Source organism: Pteropus alecto, unplaced genomic scaffold (assembly GCF_000325575.1).
Source record: "Pteropus alecto unplaced genomic scaffold, ASM32557v1 scaffold75, whole genome shotgun sequence".
NCBI lineage: Eukaryota > Metazoa > Chordata > Mammalia > Chiroptera > Pteropodidae > Pteropus > Pteropus alecto.
The window spans coordinates 30,609,160-30,627,081 of NW_006440638.1; the positions used below are offsets into that span (position 1 = coordinate 30,609,160).

A 17,922-nucleotide genomic window follows, 5' to 3' on the forward strand; every position below is an offset into this window, starting at 1 on the left:
TTATTTTCTAAGCCTTGAGTTGGACTTAGAGAAATAGGAGGCATAATCCTTGCCCTCAAAGAACTTAAAAAGTAGCTAGGGAAATAAGGCTGATATACAAAATCGTTCTGCAGGGTGCAGGCTATGTCTTATTCTCCGCTATCTCACTAGCACTTAAAACAGATCTGACAGGTACTAGTGGCTAAAATAATTGTTGGATTCAGTTACAAGCAGTCTAAGTATGTAGCTGTCAAAATGGGATAGGGTGTGGTTGACAGAAAGACACCAATGGACTCTGTAAGAAGATGTTATAAACGGGAACTCAGATTATTGTGGAAAACAGGAGATAATGCAGCTTGTCCCCAGACTGAGTATGACTTCCCAGGTTTACAAAGTTCCCTGTGACCATGCAAAGCTGTGCTCATAGAGTAAGATTTCTGCAAGTGTGAAAAGCGACCTCTGCCCTTCTGGGGGATTTATTCCATCCTGGCCACCTTCACTGCCTGTCTGTTCCGGAGGCTCTGGCCACATGGCTACCCTTGGTCAAGTATGAATAACAGGTGCAAAATAGTCTCAGTACTTTCCTGAGTAATAACCAAGAGACCGAGTGAAATGAAGGCTGAGTTTCCTGAGGTAACACCCCCAAGCAGGTCTAGGCTGCAGATCTTTGCAACATCCATTCTTTCCCAGGTGAGTGTACACATCATTGCGAGTTCACTGTTGGTTTTAGTATATGGGAAAGATTTCTAATTTTGATTTTTAAAACAGAATTATATTGAGATATAATAAAATTTACCTTTCAAAAAGGTACAGTCACTTAATTTATTCTGTCCATCCCCCTCTCTACTTCACGCGACCAGGAATCCACTTTCTGTCTCTGTGGATTTACCTATTCTAGACATTTTAGGTAAATGGAGCCATGGGAAAGGAAACTAAACTAATAAATGTCCAAGACCAGAATTTGGACTAAATTCTCTTGTTTCAAAGTCTAGGGCTCTTTCCAGTCCTCATCTGAGCCACCCCTTTGTGAAACAAGTGGAACTTGAACCTTGAGAAACTGGTAGAATGGCTTTCCCTCCCATTTTCACTTTTTAAATTTGTTTCCCTCCCCTGGTGGAACTTTAGTCATGAAAAATGCTCCTTTGAAACTTCATCTTGTCCTCACCAACTAGCATGAGCACTGATGTTCTAGGAGCATAGCTGTCCTGGCTTGAATTCTCATGATATAGTTTCCTCCACTCTCAGAGCAAGGCTTTGGCATGGCTTTCACAAACCTAGGACTTTTAGACATTTAGGAAGGAGGGTACCTTCCTTTCTTGTGCTTGTATCTGTATTAGTTCATAGCCTCCTTCCTGCTGTTTCAGCATCCTGTTTCACCGGTAGTTTCATAAAGCCAGGTCCGAATGTAGAGAACCTAGTTTACTAACTACTCTGCTTTCTTCTTCCTCCCTGTAGAATAATCTCACCTCTTTGTGATTTCTTTTTCTTATCAAGACTATCTTTGATAGCCTCATCTCACCTGGATGAAAAATATTCTTTTATTGGAGTAGAGTAGTGACAAACAACTTATGATTGCTGACTCATCAGCTCCCAGAGGAAGGCTCTGGCCATTGGAAGTTACTTCTCCCTCAAGACTTGGCATTTGAGCCTTACAGATAGCATTTGGCAGAATCTTTGTCACTCATTGCACTTCTCCATTCCTATTCTAGGCTTAGATCTCTTCTTACAGCTTCCCAAACTCAATTTTATACAGACTTCGAATGAAGAGACACTGGTCTTTTAAACCATACAACTACCATCAGTGCAATCAATAAAAATGCATTCTTTCTGCAGTAGGTTCTTAAATGACAACGGTGTTTACATTTAGCATCTGTAACCTCTGAAACAAGTCAATCATTTCAAGGAAGAGACCAGATTTCTCCACATCTGAGTTTATGTTCAGCATCAACTCATCTTCCTCTCCTGACTGATTACTCTGAAGACTGTGAGGCCTTTGGGGGCAGTGTACAGTACACATGTGGCGCGATGGATTGGCACGTAGCCCAGGTGTAATACATTTTGTCTAAGTGACTTAGACAACGACCAGGGATTTGCTCAGCAGCAGATCTGTGCAGAGCCTGTTTGGGCTGTGCTCAGTTGTAGGACAGTTAGAAGAGGAAGGCATATTCTCTGTCCTCAGGGAGCTTACTGTCCTCCTGTTTGGTGTATATAACTGTTGGTCTTGAAAACATTCTAAAATATTATGCTCAGTTTTATGTATAAACCATTACCAGAGATAATGGGAGATGGCTTCCTGGAGGAGGAGGTTTTGGAACAGGGCCCTGAAGCCTGGGAGGGCTTGAGTGCAGAGTAGGCAGCACAACATCTTGGAGCCAACTAGTTCTGACTTTAGGTTCTAGTTCTGCCTATTCTTATGTGACCATAGGCAAGTTTCTTTAAACTTTTAAATAGCGGAACAAGCTGTTATGAGAATTCAAGCCTTGTACAGTTCTTGGCACAGTAGAAGCTCAATAAACAATGTTTCCCTTTCAGGTTAAAGATGGGAAAGAATAAAAAATAGAAAAAGAACTTATATTTGGGGGCTAGTGAAAGGAAAAGTATGCTGAGAGATTCGGGTAAGGGGAATATAGAGGCTTTGGGGGGATACAGTGCCTGTTTTTATTTCTTAAACAATGATATTCATCTTTTTCCAAAGAAATGTACAATCAGTCTTCTGTTTGCCCCTACAGAGCACTGTTCTCTGTTTCCTGCTGTTGTGCTGGTTTATTTGTTACTTCCTGGATCTCTGAGTCCCAGCTATGCTTGCTTAACCATGTTTTTCTTGTATCCAGGAGTGCACCCACCCCAGCCCATTGCTGCCCAGCTGTTGGAACACTATATAACACCAACACACTCGAGGCTTTCAAGGCTGCAGATAAGAAGCTACTATTGGAACAAGCAGCAAATGAGGTTAGCTGGGGAAACATGATATATCCATCATATTTTCCATGGTTCCACAGGTGTGGTGTTTCTAGTCAGGTGCACAAGTCTCTCATAGAAACTAGTATATAGTTGCTACTCCAAGATAGTTGTGGGCTTCTGTGTTGGTGGGAAGGTCAAGGAAAAGACATTGAGGCTTCCACCTGGGTTTAGGCCAGAATTCATGACGGGCAGTGTGAGAAAAGCTTTACTGCTGATCCCCAATTAGCATTTTGAAGCAGCTTGACCTCTGAAGAGCTCTTTTCCTGTGTCTAAATGTGTTTGAATTCTCTGTGGCCCTGGAAGAGGCTGTCCAGTCCTAAGCACATCATGCCATCAGAGATAATCATAAAGTCTCTTCGTATCCTCAGGGCTAAATCTAAACTACTCCATCTGACTTACCAGGCCCTTCATGGCCTGGCCTCTGTGGCCTTCTGTGGCCTTTCTGTCCTATCACTCTTGCCCTCCCCTTCTTGGACCCAGTCATAGAAAAGCACTTCTGAGTCTTTCCTTCACCTACTTTTTGTTCTCTCCTTTATCCTCAGGACACAGTATTCTCTCTGCCTGGAATGTCTTTACTTCACATCTGAGTTAGTATGAGGAATTGGAATGGGGGGACAATTTATCCCAATTCCCTCTAACCCACTTTATCAAGTGATCTTCACACTAGTCTTAAAAAAAAAGAGTCTTATTTATGTGGTGCCATGGTCAGAAAAGGAAGTCTCTTGCCTTTGGTCCTAAGGAGGGTGTCCCTTACGTCCCTCAGGATGGATGCAGCTCATGACTCAGGCGACGATGGCTGTTCTCTTTGGCCTACACTTGACCGCTCCTGGGCTCCTGCTTTGGCTACATATTTAAAAGGCTGTCTCCAAAGAGTCATGCCAGGTCTTAATCCATCATGGAAAATAGTGGGTTGCTCCCCCAGGAATTGCCACCTCTTGCCCAGGGTTCAGCCTTTCCTCAGAATCTCTCCACCTCAGCTTATCAGAAGTGGGGAGACTCTTAGTGGACCAGCTCCTCCACAGTTATTATTTCAATAGTAGGAACTTTTCTTTGCTTATTTCCCCCTTCCACCCAAATGTGGAGAATGGTTCTTATTGGTACAGCTCTTTGTCTTGCTTAGTGACACAAGTTTAGCAACTAATCTTAGCTATTAAGACATCCTGTGATCAGCAGCTGCTAACCAGTACCAGCTTCTGCTTCTAGTCACAGTACTTGCTGAGTATTCATAAACCCGAAGTTCATTCTCTTTCCTTCATATCTCAGGATGAGATAATCCCAAATAAGACTTGAAGAAATCCCTTATACAAAGCTCAAATCGCTGCCTCCCAAAAGACTTCCCTGGCTCTTTTCGCTCCCATCTCCTAGCTGAGTTCAGTGTTCCTCCCAGAAATGCTGCATTCTTCTGTGATAGCCCGCCTTACCTGGTGGTATACTTGGACATGTATGCCTGGCTCTCATTAGATTATAAACTTCTTGAGGGTAGGGACTGTGTCTTTTATTTCGGTAACCTCGATGTGCCTGATATATAATAGGAAACAAATATTTGTTGAAGGAAATATCAAAGGCATGGAAATGGGCTGGTTGCCTCCTCTGATTCTAAGACTCGCATAGAGAGAAGGCGGCTTCTGGGTTCTCTCACTTTCCTCAGCCTGTTACAGTAGTGCAGCTGGTGGAGGAGTGTGAAGTAACAACCGACTTCATTGCCTGTGATAAGTGGTGCTGGGCCTGTAGGAAAGAGTTAAGTGCTTTAAATCTTCGTGCTTCGTCTGAGAATGAGAAGCTCAGAGATGCCTCATGCTTTTCTTTCTTTTGGCAGATATGGGAATCCATAAAATCTGGTGCTGCTCTTGAAAACCCTGTCCTCCTCAACAAGTTTCTCCTCTTGACATTTGCAGTAAGTAAATGGACTCTCCCTCACACTTAGATTGCTCAGATGCCCTGAGCAGGCCCAGGGTGCCAATAGTACAGTTTGCTCTCTTCTCCTAGTGGCTTTTACCTTGCGTCATTTAAGTCATGGCTATTAAAGAAATACTCATTTGGTTAGTGGCCCAATATAGTGCTGGCACTTATTACCAATGCAAAATTAATTTATTCTCACTTACCATACTGGTATAGTCATACAACTGGTAGTAGTTGCATGGTTTATATAACACAGTAATCCAACTGTTGTCATTCAAGACACGATGAAGTCAGATTCAAGGAGTAGTGGTTTGTTGCTAACGTCTTTGCTAAATACAGTCCTGCAAAGCTCAGTTGCTGGGTCCATCAACATAAGGAAAAGGAGAGGTCTCAGGGACCCCAACCATCCCCAAGCAGCTCCGGACTAGAGGAGATGACATTCCATACTTGTTCACACAATTGTGTTTTTATAAGAAAGAAAATGTTTTATATAAGTGAGATCTACTTAAAAGTAACATGAAGGGCAGCTTGGAAGAGGAAAAGAAATCACATTAGGGTAACATTTGCTGTCTAGGAAAGTAGGGAAAAGAACCTGATCTCGGTGATGTTGGGAGAGTGGAAAAGGTTGATTGTAGAGATACCAGCTACCCTTCTACCCATATACACACATGCGTGTGCACGTGTGTGTGTACATATATACATATATATATGTACAAGCATACCTCGGAGATATTGCAGGTTTGTTTCCAGACCACTTCAGTAAAGTGAGTATTGCAATAAACTGAGTCATAATCTTTTTGCTGGTGGCGGATTTTGCCTTCAGATTGTAAAAAACGTAATATCTGTAAAGCACAATAAAGCAAAGTGTGATAAAACTGTACATTTTATATATGTGTGTGCATACCTGTATATATCTACATATAAAAGTAATTTATCCTTTGTAATAAAGCATGGCTACATAGTATTCTGTTAAGTGTATATACTATAGACTCTTGTACAGCTAGGTTGTTTCCTATATTCACTATTTAAAACAATGTTGTAATAAACAATAGTGGCCATACTGATTTTCCCCCCCTGTTCATTTTATTTCTTTAGAATAAATTCTGTGGAGGGGGCATATAAACATATTGATGTAGATCAATATAAAGTGTGATGTTTCACCACAGCTTTATTAGCTTTGGATGTTAATCCTCTTCTCCACATTTTTCTCTCTTTTTTCTTTTTTGCCAAGTTATAGGTCTTGCCTTTCTTCCTCCCTGATGAACTAATCCTTCATTTCTTCTGAATGCTGCCTCTCTGGTTTACTGAGAGAATGATAGAAATCAAACTGGAGGCCATACCAAAGGATGGCTATCTACAAGGAGCACATTTTCTAACAAGTTGTAGTGCTTTCCATGTAATAGTGCGGACATAGAAAAACTTTTAAATTCTTCATGGGATTACTAGGTGCAATTTGGCATTGATAATTTGTCTATAAAATTTAGTCATTTTGTAGGTTCACTACTGGGATAAATATAAGTAGTACTCAAGATTTCTGGTTTTGTTACTTTAACATCAGTACATTTTCCATACTAAGAATTTTAGTTAGTGGAATCTAGTTGACAATTTACATTTAAATGGAAAAGAACGTAAAGTTTTAAGGCATTTCTCAGAGTCAGTATGTATGTTGGCCTTGTTGGCCTTTTACTGAGCATTCTCAACCTACCTTTTAAAAAAATTAAAAGTCTCTATCTTTTAAAATCTTCAGATACCAAGGGCTTTATGTTTAATTTAATAAAGGTCTTTTATATCCTGAAAAGAATTCTGAGAAATTCAAGCCTTTGGACTTTTGAAGATGGCCTGATAAAGCTGCTTAGAAATTGTAAAGGCCTTCATCTTGAATTGTTTAACCTTTTACTAAAGATCAGTTATGATAAATCATTTAAGTACAAAAAGAAAGAATAATCTCTGGAGGTGTTTTTGCTTTTTTTTAGGACTCAAAGGAACAGACACTTCATTAATTTCAATTTTGCAGTTTGTTTTGCTATTGTCAAAAGGGAATTTATTCCTAGTTGATCAATTAGTGGCAGAATTAAAGAGTGTGAAAACTATAATTACTAGACTTATCTGGACACACATTTATATATAAGTTTATATTTAGAAAGTCATCTAGTATGATTTCATTTATTTGAAAAGCCTGGAAAAGGCAAATCCAGAGAGACAGAAAATAGATTAGTGGTTTCCAGGGGTTGGGGAGAGGGAGAATGGGGAGTTTCTACTAAAGGGGCTTCTTTTTGGAGTGATGAAAATGTTCTAGAATGGGTGGTTATAATGGTACAGCCTTGTCAATATATTAAAAAAAAAACAAAAAACATTTAATTATATACTTTAACATCATCAATTTTATGGTGTGTGAATTACATCTTAATAAAAACAACTGTCCACTGTTTTATTTGTGGCAAGATTCAAGAAAAAAATTAATTAGCCAAATAAAGTCCATAGTGGTTAGCGGTGGCAAACTGGTGAGTAAACTGTCAAATAGCCTCATGACTATTAGATCCTACACATGAGTGATTCAGGCCACAGACCCTGTAGGAGGAATTCAGGAGCAAGAACATTCAACCTGAGTGGGAACAGCTGTATCTAGGACAGCTTCACTAGTCCTTTCTCCTGCATTGGTTCCCCTGCTGGGGGAACAGTCAGACTCACCCCTGAAGGTGTAATCTTTTATATTATCGATGTTCCTTAGTTCTTAGAACCTCTTCCGTGACTCATACAGTTAATCATGTACTCACTTTATTTCTGCTTTGAGCAGAAAACGAGCTGCCCAAGGACTGATACTGGGTTTTATTCATTTTCTTATTGTCAGTGTCTAATGTTTTGCCTTGTACAGAGCAAGTACTTAATAGTTGTTAATTTGAATTTCACCAATAAGGCATTTCTGAAAGCAGCATTATATTATCTCAGCACATGTAGATTATGAATAGCATAGCTTCTTTAATAACATGCTTAACTCATTTGATTGTGAAGAGGATGGTAACTATTTGGAGATCATGTCTCCATAGATGCAACATTGAGTGTGTTTGGTACCATGGACAAAAGCTTCAGTTTGGAAAGCAGCGTTCTGATCTTTGTTTTGTTCAAGTTCTTCATTTTTCTCTAGGTTTCAGTTTTCTGTCTTTAAAATGGATGATAATAGTTACCTCCCAGAGTGATTTTGTATATTAAACAATGATGACAATAATGTCAATTACTTACTGAACACTTTGTTAGCATGTGGCTGAAAAACTATATTATGTTTATTGTGATATAGTAGTGTGTGGTGTGTGGGAGTGTTTTGAGATAAAGACAAATTCAATATTCCATCATGAGTTCTGCTGGAGATGAGAATTTCTGACAAGCTAGTCATCTTATATTTATCAGTTTTTCTGTTTTTCATGGCTATGGGAAATTACATGAATATATACATTTCAGTTTAGTCATTGGTGCTTTTCTGATGCCCTATGTTATATTTTTTCTTCTAGGATCTAAAGAAGTACCATTTCTACTATTGGTTTTGCTCTCCTGCCCTCTGCCTTCCAGAGAGCATACCCCTCATTCAGAAGCCAGTGGGCTTGGATCAAAGGTTTTCACCAAAACAGGTATGATCAATAAAACAAAATGCAGGTGAAATTGGGTTTAATGTGCAATAATAGTTTGTCTAATATATTCTAAAGACAAATAAGCACTTGTCTGGATGAATAAATGGTCATTTTGGAATCCTCCAAAGATAGTACGAGGAAAAGACTTATTCACAAAATGTTTGTAAAATCATTTTGAATAAGTAGTGAGCAATAATTTTCCAGGTTTTCAGTGAATTTGGTGAAATGCTAAGCCAGTAGGGAGGAATTATAGGAACATTTAATAAGACTGTAAGAATTTGCTAAAATGTGGTCTTCACTTTAAGTATGGGGGATCATAAGTCAATATACTTAGAGAAGAGAGTCTTTAAAAACAAATAGAAGACATTCTTCTTACCTTGTGCCAAGTAGCAGAAGTTCTACATCAAGAATGGTACATGCAGACTAGTCTTTGCAGTTTAAAAAAGATAATAAGGTCATTAGGGATAGTCCCAAGAAGAGAAATGAAAATAATCAGGCTGGTACAACACAGGCCCTAAACCAAAAATTCTGACTGTTGAGGAAAAAAATTGAGTGGTAAAATGATTTGAATTCATGAAGGACATCAGTCACAGAAATCTTGCATTGTTAAGCCATGGAACAGCCCTTACTGATTAAAAAATAATATTTGTTTAAGGTCGTACTTTTGTGAAACTAATTTCCCAAGGAAAAATATAAGTGGGGGAAAAGGATTGCGCATAGGTATTGACTGCTGATGGGTATGAATTTTCTTTTAGGGGGAGACAAAAATGTTCTCAACTTATTGTGGTGATGGTTGCATAATCCTGTGAACTTGAATTTCACCAATAAGGCATTTCTCCAATTAAGCTTGTCTGTTTTCGCCAGACAACCTCCCTAATGAAAGAACTCTTTTTATATGTCTTTGTCTTCATGTTGTATCATCTTCCCAAAACATATTCTGTGAAAATCCTAAAAAACTCTCCTTATTGAAATTCTGTCTCTAAAAACAGCACTGAATTGTGCTCTGTAAACGGGTCAGTTGATTGGTAAGTGAAAGTTTGTCTCAGTAAAGCTGTTAAAGATTATGCATAAGTCCATGGTAAAATTTATCAGTGGTAGATTCATGCTTGGTTATTACAGGAGAAGAATAATATTTGGATACCTCTCTCAACCTTTGTGGTTGACATCTTAGAGAACCACCATGCTGTACCATAAAATGTCCCTTCGTGCCGCTAAGACATACCGGCATGCACGTGAAAGATGTCACATAAAAGTGAAGTATATTATTTGGGGGCACTTTCATGTTCATTTGCTGCAAAAGAGCAACAGGGGTGTGATCAGTCATTTCCAGTCTTCTGGCTTGAAAGTACCTTTATTTTATGTTAATTTTTAGCTGAGAACCAGATATGTAATTGTCTGGAGGATAACTCAGTATTTCTTGTTTGCAGATTCAAGCCCTTGAGCGTGCATATGATGATCTTTGTCAAACAGAAGGAGTCTCAGCGCTACCTTACTTCTTGATCAAGTATGATGAGAACATGGTGCTGGTTTCCTTGCTTAAACACTGCAGTGATTTCTTCAAGGGTCAAAGGACAAAGGTCAGAGAAACTTTGAGTATCATTTTATTGTCCAGCAAAAAAAAATCCAGTGTTCTTGTTATGATACACCACCTAAAAATTCAAACTCATTTAGATTTCTTCAGCCCTTCAAAGAATGTTTCAGAACATTTCTTTACCTTCACTCTCTCCCCACTGCAGTTCTCAAGTCAGCTCCCACTTCAGATTTTCCTAGCTCTGTCGCACCTCAGAGTAATTTTAGATTCCTCGCTTCCCATTAGAAATAAAGTTATTTCAGTTTTCCTTCCTGATATATTTTATATCTGTGTTTTAATATATTCTCAGTGCTACCACTGTATTTCAGGCCCTGATTACCTCACTCTTAGACAAAGTCTTTTTGATTCCATCTTGCACACCACCACTATAGAAAAACCTTCCTCAAACTATTCGCATTTGCTATATAATTTGTTGATCAAGAGTTACTGGTGTCTTCCTTCTGGCTCCAAGCTACTTTTCTAGCCTCGTCTTATGCTATTTTCCTCATAAACCATTTCTCTAACTAAGCTTGTCTGTTTTTCAGAAGACAACCTCCCTAATCAAATATACCTATAACTTTTTCTATAGCTCTTTGTCCTCATGTTGTATCATCTTCCCAAAACATATTATGTGAAAATTCCAAGAAACTCTCTCTCTTTATTGAAATTCTATCTCCACCACGAAGCCTTCTCATGATGGGACCATGTGTGATCAATCCATCCCTTTCTGATCTTGCACTTAACTCTCTGATCTCATTTACTGTTTTACCCCCTTGTACTATCTATGTCAACATAGTAGACACTCAATAAAATTTTTCAGTGAATGAAAGACTATTGTAAATGTCTTTTAGAAGTGATGAGATATATAATAAACTGTCTTAGCCTTATAAGAGTTCTAAATTGAAAATAAAAAATTGATTAGCATTATGAAGTTATGAAATCAAATGGGATAATTTCAATGTAGATATATCAGAGTTGAGAGAAAAAGAAACCTTTAACTGATAGCCTGATTATTCCTTAGCCTGAACTTAAGATACCTTTTTATAAGTACACTCTTTTGGAGGAAGTCCTTTTTAAATTGATGACTGAGGATTGATTTTTTATTAAAATGCTTTTCTTTTCCTCCAGGCAATTTCACAGAACTGTAACTCAATTAGTAACAATGAGACCAACCATTAAGAATTTAAAGTCCAGTCTAGGGTGAGGTCCTGTTACATTAGCAGGCAGGGTTAAATGGCCTGCATTTGAAAGCAACTGTAATTCAAATTGTGTGTGGTAAATAAGTGGTCCTCCCCCAAAGTTTACTTATACCAAAATAATAATTTTTGGAGCACTTTATTATTTAAAAGGGACTTTCACATACTTGATCTTGTAATAACTTTGTGAAATAGGTGTTATTAGTATCTGAATTACCCATTTGATGAAATTGAGACTCAAAGTCATACGGCCAAATGGTTGATTTTAAAGCCTGTATGCTTTCTTCCATTCCATTCTTGAATCATTAGGGTGGAGGTGGTCTTTGTTTGACCTTTGGAATCAAATAGACATGGATTTGACACCCAACATTGCTACTTGCGATGTAGCTCAGTGACCTTGGGGAATTTGCATGCTCTTTCTTCACTTTAGTGTGTCTGTTAAATGGTAATAATACTGCCTCCTACAAGACTTTGTGAAGATTAAACATGATAATGTGAATAAAATGCCCAGGACATAGCAGGTGCTCAATATGCATCTCCTTCCTTTCTTCTTCAATAGCATCTTTTCAAAGACTGAACAAATCTCTGGAGTCTCTTTTACAGTGCTCTAGGCGAGTTTACCAGTGTCCTGACCCTGAGACCAATCATCTGCCAATTTCAGACACAGAGCCCTTCACTGGGTTAGGGTCGCATCTCAGGAAAGCCTGGAATTGCTCAGCATATATGTTGAGCACCTCCTTGTGGGCTAGAAACTGTGAGGTATGATTATACCTATTATGGAACCTGAGATCTTCCAGGCAAGTTGAGACACTTACTCGTGGAAAGTTAACTAGAAATTCAGGTAACAGAAGAGAAGTACCAGTGAAATGATACGGATGATTACTTTGGTTGTTTGTCGATGTCCTGTCTTGTTCTGAAAAGATTCACCAGAAGCCATGCTCATTGTTGGCTTTGTAGGAGTTCCATGGCCTTCTGGCAGACTTCCCTATCTGTGGTCCTGAATGTACCTTCCATACATTCCCCACACTGCTGCCCAAAAGCATTTTGTAGCCTATAAACTTGATCATGTCACTCTTCTACTTAAAACCCTCTGTGGTTTCTGTCGACTTCAGGATAAAATTAAAATAAATTAGCTTGGCCTTCAGGGCCTCTTCAAACCTGCCTCCTGCCAATCACTCTAGCCTTATCTACTGATATTCTCTCAAGATGCAGCCTATGTTCTGGCTACAACTGTGCCCTCCAAATGCCACATGCTTCCTCCCACCTCTCTGCCTTCAGACATGCGTTTCTCTGTCTCTCTTCCTTCACCAGGCTAGGGCCTCAGTCCTCTTTCTGGTCATCACCCCTGGGAAGCACTGGCTAATTCCTTGCTCTATTCGATATTCCTCTCCTGTAGCAGCCTCTCTCCTAGCTCTAATGTCAGTCATTGGTTGGCTTGTCTGCTTGCCCCTGTCCCTCACCAGCCTGTGTACAATGTTAGCACAGAAATTGTTTACCCCACACTGTATCCTCAACATTTAGGGGCATGCTGGGCATTTAATGGGCAGCTGATATGTGAACGTTGAGAGGAAGGAGAGATCATTGTGGACTGATCTAAATCACAGAAGGCTCTGGGGAAAGTAGATTTCTGTGAAATCTAAACATCACTTGAAGTCATTTCTGCTTTTTCTGCATTAATCTGGTTCATTCTCTTTCGTGTAATTCTAATTTCTCTTCAGTGCTTCTGATTGTTGAAGTTTCTTTGAAGGTTTCTACCATATTCTTCAAAAGAAATAGGCATTTTTTTTTCCTACTGTGAACTCCTTGCAGTTGCGCCCTGGCTTCGTGTTTTACTCTTCCCTGCTTTTTCCTCTTACCAGCACTTCGAAACCCTTGGAGAAGTTACTGTTCCTCTGTGAGCCTTGGTGTCTTCACATGTAAGATGAAGAAATGTTGGCATCCTTCTACATTTCTCTTTTCATTCTGTTTTCTGGGGGGATCTCATTGTTTCCATGAAGCCTGTGACCACTTCTTCCATTATGAACCTGCCTTTGGACCTCATCCCTTGTTATCCAACTACCTTCTTGCCTTCTCCAGCCCTTCAAATTCAACTTGTCCAAGCTGAACTCATGACCTTCACCCCAAGTCTGGGCATCGCTGTCTTGGAATGTCGCTGCTATCCATTCAGTCAAATAAGCCAGATATCTGGGCAGCCTGCCAGACACCTCTCTGTCTTTTACCACCCCCATATCATGTGGATTTTGTTTCCTAAACTTCTCAGTCTGCTGCCTTTGCATTTCTTCTGCCACCACCCCAGTTTAAGCTGCTGTGGTCTTTTATCTGCTTTACTGCATAGCTTCCTAATGGTCTCCTTGTGTCTGCTCTGACCTCCAGTCTGTCCCCATATCATCCAAAGCAATCCTTTGAGGAGCAAATCTGATTATTTCACTCTCAGAGCAAAACATAGCCATGTCTTCTTCCTTGTGCTCTAAGAATATAACTGAATTCCTTAATATGGCATACAAGGCTTTCCAGGGCCTGGCCCCTGTGCAGATCCAGCCCCAAGTCGGTCCATATTCCCTCTTGCTTTGCACACCGCCACACCTGAGATTCTAGGTGCCCTCCTGCCACAGGGCTTTGGAACATGCCTTTTGCCTGGAAAGCTCTTTTTTCTCTTTTCTCTTCTTTCTATTCCACCCCCACCTCCCACTCTCCCCAGTGAAGTGTTTACTCTTTCTTTAGACTTGAACTTAATCATGATTTCTCAAGGACTCCCTTCCTGAATTCTGTAAAAAAGTTTATTCTACCTATAGTGGGCTCTTAGAGCACTGTGTATCTCTTCTTTATAATATTTAGCTCAGTTGTAATTGTACATTTTCTTGAGTGATCTTTGATTGATATCTTTTTCTCCCATGTAAATGTAAGCTCCATGCAGGCCAGTACCCTATCTTTGAATTCTTACCATTGCATCCGCATCCCATAGTATTGTGCTTGGCTTGTAAAATACAATGTAGGGGTGGATGCATGTGTGCATGAGTTGTTGTGAGGATTGGAGATCACATATGTGAAGCACCAGGGTCAGTGCCTGACATGCAGTAGGCCTTCAGTAAGTAGTAGTCACTCTTAGTATGGCTCATTATAAGTGTTCTCTTTCATGTGAGTACCTGCTGTATGATTAAGGCCATTTAGCTTATAAAGGCTTTCCCAAACTGTTTATGCACCTAAAGTTTATGTCTAGTGTGAGTCAGTGGTCCAACAGGAGACAATATGAGGGAAATATGTGATCTGCAGTGGGTAATTTAGAGCAATAGCTCTTAACTTGGGGTAGGGGTGGTAGTGTATAACCTCCTTGAGAATTTGGTGGAAGCAATGGATGCTTATCCCAGAAAAATACATACTGACACACGGTTCTAATATCTAATGTCAGGGGCTCCACGAAACACTGAAACCCATTCATGGATCCTATTTGGGTCCGTGCCTCAGAGGAACATGAAGAGAAGGACAGGAGTAAGACTGCCTGGAGGAAACCTGTAGGATTGCTGAGATCAGCAGGGATGGCCCATCTCTATTCCAAGCCAGAGTGGGACCTTTGCATCCAGAGATACTGCTCACTCATGTCCTGAGCCTCAGCTGGCTTTGAGGGAGTGAGTACCTGTCCCTGAAGAGAGGACACTGTCCACTTAACCAGAAGCAGCTGCGGCGACCATGTTCTAAGTTCTTCTGATTGTGTGCCCAGCACAAAGCTGGCCTTTCACACATGCTATCCGTAATCCTTCCAACATCCTGCAAAGTGAGTACTAGTGTTCTCATTTTATAGATGAGGAGAATGGAAATGGAATGGAAGCCTCATCACATGTACATGATCTTAGCTTCTACAGTCAGAACACTTCTCGTAATGGAAAAAGAAGCATCTGCTTTTTTCTCCCTAGCTCACAGCATGTTGTGATAGACTTTGGGTCTCAACTGCAACCTCATGAACCAAGGCTTCTGAATCTAAATTTCCTCCTCACATACAACTGTACAGCAATAACGCCCTCTTCCTCTTAGATGGTTGTGAGAATTAAGAGATGATGGATATAAACAGGCTTTGTTACGTTTTATTCACATGTCGTAGTTATTCCCACTGATTTTCTTAGAATAAGTTTGTCAGTTTTCAATTTCATAGGAAAGTTCTTTTATTTGGACTAACCTCAGTCTCTAGTTATTCTAGAAAAATGGAATTTTGAGGCCCTGAGTTATGCAGCTGAAGTCATTTACCAAAGAAAGGCAAATTTTCTTGCCTTTTTGGATTGCAAAAAACCTGAAGAAATTAGGAGTAGTCTACCAGCAGGAGAAGTTCCTCCTGAGATTCTCAGGGTTATCAAGTTCAGAAGCCCCCAGAACATCCAGGAAGGTTTTACCAGCGTGATAATGGTGCTTTCTTAAAATTAAAGTTAAATAGCAAATGCATTTTTGATTGATTTCCCTTCATTTCTTGGATGACTTATGGTTGTTAAGGTGATTGCTTAATGCCAAACTTCTTTGACTGTTACTTACATTTAAAAACACCTGTTACGTAATTATATTTATGTCTTTAGATGTATGTACACACACATATATAACTGAAACAAAACTTTCACAAAATAATACTTTACTAGATGCTATATGCACTCTATTTTCTATCCCATTTTATCTTTTTGAAAAATGCTAGTTATGACCCAGTAAATGATCACAGATAGCTTATTTAGAACAATGCTGTGTGCCCATTTTGAGAATATTGGCAGATAAATGAACAGTACTGCTAATTTTCTTTCCTGCCAACAGTGTTTCCTTACCAGCATTGAATGTTGTGTACAGTTTTACACATTTGGTCAGTTGAAAATGGGCCTTAAGTTCTTATTTCCCTCAATAAAATGTAGATTCCACTTATCTGTCATGGTGACACTGCATTGCTACAACAAATAGTTCTTGCGATTATGTTAAAAACAGCCCAAATCACTCTCCCATTGCCAGTCTTTTGGGAAAGGTTGCTTGAGGCTTTTACTTTCTTCAGAGCAGTTATTGAAGGTTGGGTGTTTGGGAAATGTTTTGTAGTTTCAACGTTAGCCTTTAATTCTAGGGCTTTAAAAGCTTTGTACAAGAGCAGTAGCGTTAGTATGCTTTTAGCAGGGCTCTTCCTTCACTTAGCAATCTTTGCATCTTAGTAGCCATCTATGACATCACTACACATTAGATATTTGAATTTTTTTTCTTATACTTTTAAAACATGTAATCTTTTGCTCATTTTCTGTTATATCAAATGTTAGGGAATAGCCATTTGTCAGGTAAACATGTTTTATGGGATCAGTGTGGAAATTTCTCAAGACAAGTTGACAATTTCCTCCCCTTTTCTTTCTCACGCTGTACTTTTTCAGCAGATTGCTGGGTGGACGATAGCCAGATCATGCATGACTGGACTACTTCAGTGAATTGTATGCTCTCAGCCAAGTGGAAAGGAACATTTATTTCATAAACCTTCTAAATAAAGTTTTTTCCTGATAACATTTTACTTCATTCTGTTGATTTGTATTATGAAAGGAAGTGACTTGTCACATGATGACTTTGTGGCAAAGTCAGTTCTAGAACCCAGAACTCCTAGCCAATGATTATTTCTGATTACCATTTAAAAAAATCTGTTTACCCAAATAGTTAAGCTGGCTTACCTAGCATTGTGCCGACTAATTCCTACAATAACTGAGGTTTCCGATTTAGTTCCTAAGGCACTTAAAGATTTTGGAGTCACTTATGAATAATCAAAGGAATATTATGCTCAGCCTAGTGTCAAATGGGTCCTGTCATTTTTCCTGCCCAGATGCTTGCTTTTTGTACTCATACGTGCTTCATGTGGGTAGGAGAGATACTTCAAAGCATTTTCACGCTTACCTCCCTTTATAGGCAGTAATAAATTTCTCTTTAGCCATTCATTCTTGCTCTGTCGCTCCTATTAGGTCATGTTGCTCTAAGAACTTATTCCTGATTTTTTCTGCTCAACTATCTTTCTTCCTCAATGCCTTTGTAGTGTCAGAAGTATGCATCCATTTGTAGCGTGTAATATAATATTCTAATTTATATAATTTAAATACCACTTAGTCCCAGCTCTGCATTTGCAAATGATAAAACCTAGATCTAGAGAATATTTGATAAACTGAAACTTATTCGTCTTTCTGCCACTTAAGAAAAGATAACCTTGAAACTGAAGATAGATAACTGTAATAGTGATAGATTAAACTGAACAAAGAGGTCAGTGAAGTTAATTATGATAGAGTTTATTTATGTTGTGTTATAGTTACCATTTGTTGAGTGCTTTCCTTGTCTCTGTGCTAAGTGCAGGTAAGAGTTATCCTATAGATGAGAAAACTAAGGTAGGTTAAGTAAATTGCTGAGGGTTGGGACATTTGATAAGAGCCCAGGTTTATGGAATCACATTGAAAGGTGAAACTCAGAATCTCTAAATGAATAACGTTTTCTGTATTGATGTTGTCTAGGTTCTTCCTAAATAAAAATTGAATTGCCTTTAGATACCCCATAAAATTGAACTTAATTTAGTCTGTATTGTTTTGTAACCTGTATAGGAGTGTTTTCTCTTTAGTGTTCTATAAAGGTCTATAATTCTGGAGCTAGAAGGAATCCTTTGAGATAAAATGATTCAACCCTGTCATTTTACAGGCAAGTAGAAAACTTCCCCAAAGTCTTAGCTGCA

General features: G+C 39.2%; 1 protein-coding gene across 6 annotated transcripts in view; it reads left to right on the forward strand.

Moving 5' to 3' along the window:
* Nucleotides 1-17,922, forward strand: part of ATG7 (autophagy related 7) — a 220,501-nt gene that overhangs the window by 25,182 nt on the left and 177,397 nt on the right. For 5 of the 6 annotated variants that reach the window (XR_001517383.2, XM_006917625.3, XM_015593723.2 and 2 more), the window contains exons 4-7: nucleotides 2,811-2,928; nucleotides 4,757-4,834; nucleotides 8,343-8,459; nucleotides 9,887-10,036. Coding sequence is in view for 5 of the 6 variants with exons in the window: in XM_006917625.3 (XP_006917687.1) it covers nucleotides 2,811-2,928; nucleotides 4,757-4,834; nucleotides 8,343-8,459; nucleotides 9,887-10,036 (463 nt within the window). In the remaining variant the exon portion in view is untranslated. Of the gene's footprint in view, nucleotides 1-2,810; nucleotides 2,929-4,756; nucleotides 4,835-8,342; nucleotides 8,460-9,886; nucleotides 10,037-14,694; nucleotides 14,995-17,922 lie in introns of those variants that run through there. The other variant, XM_025050697.1, reaches the window with a different exon arrangement.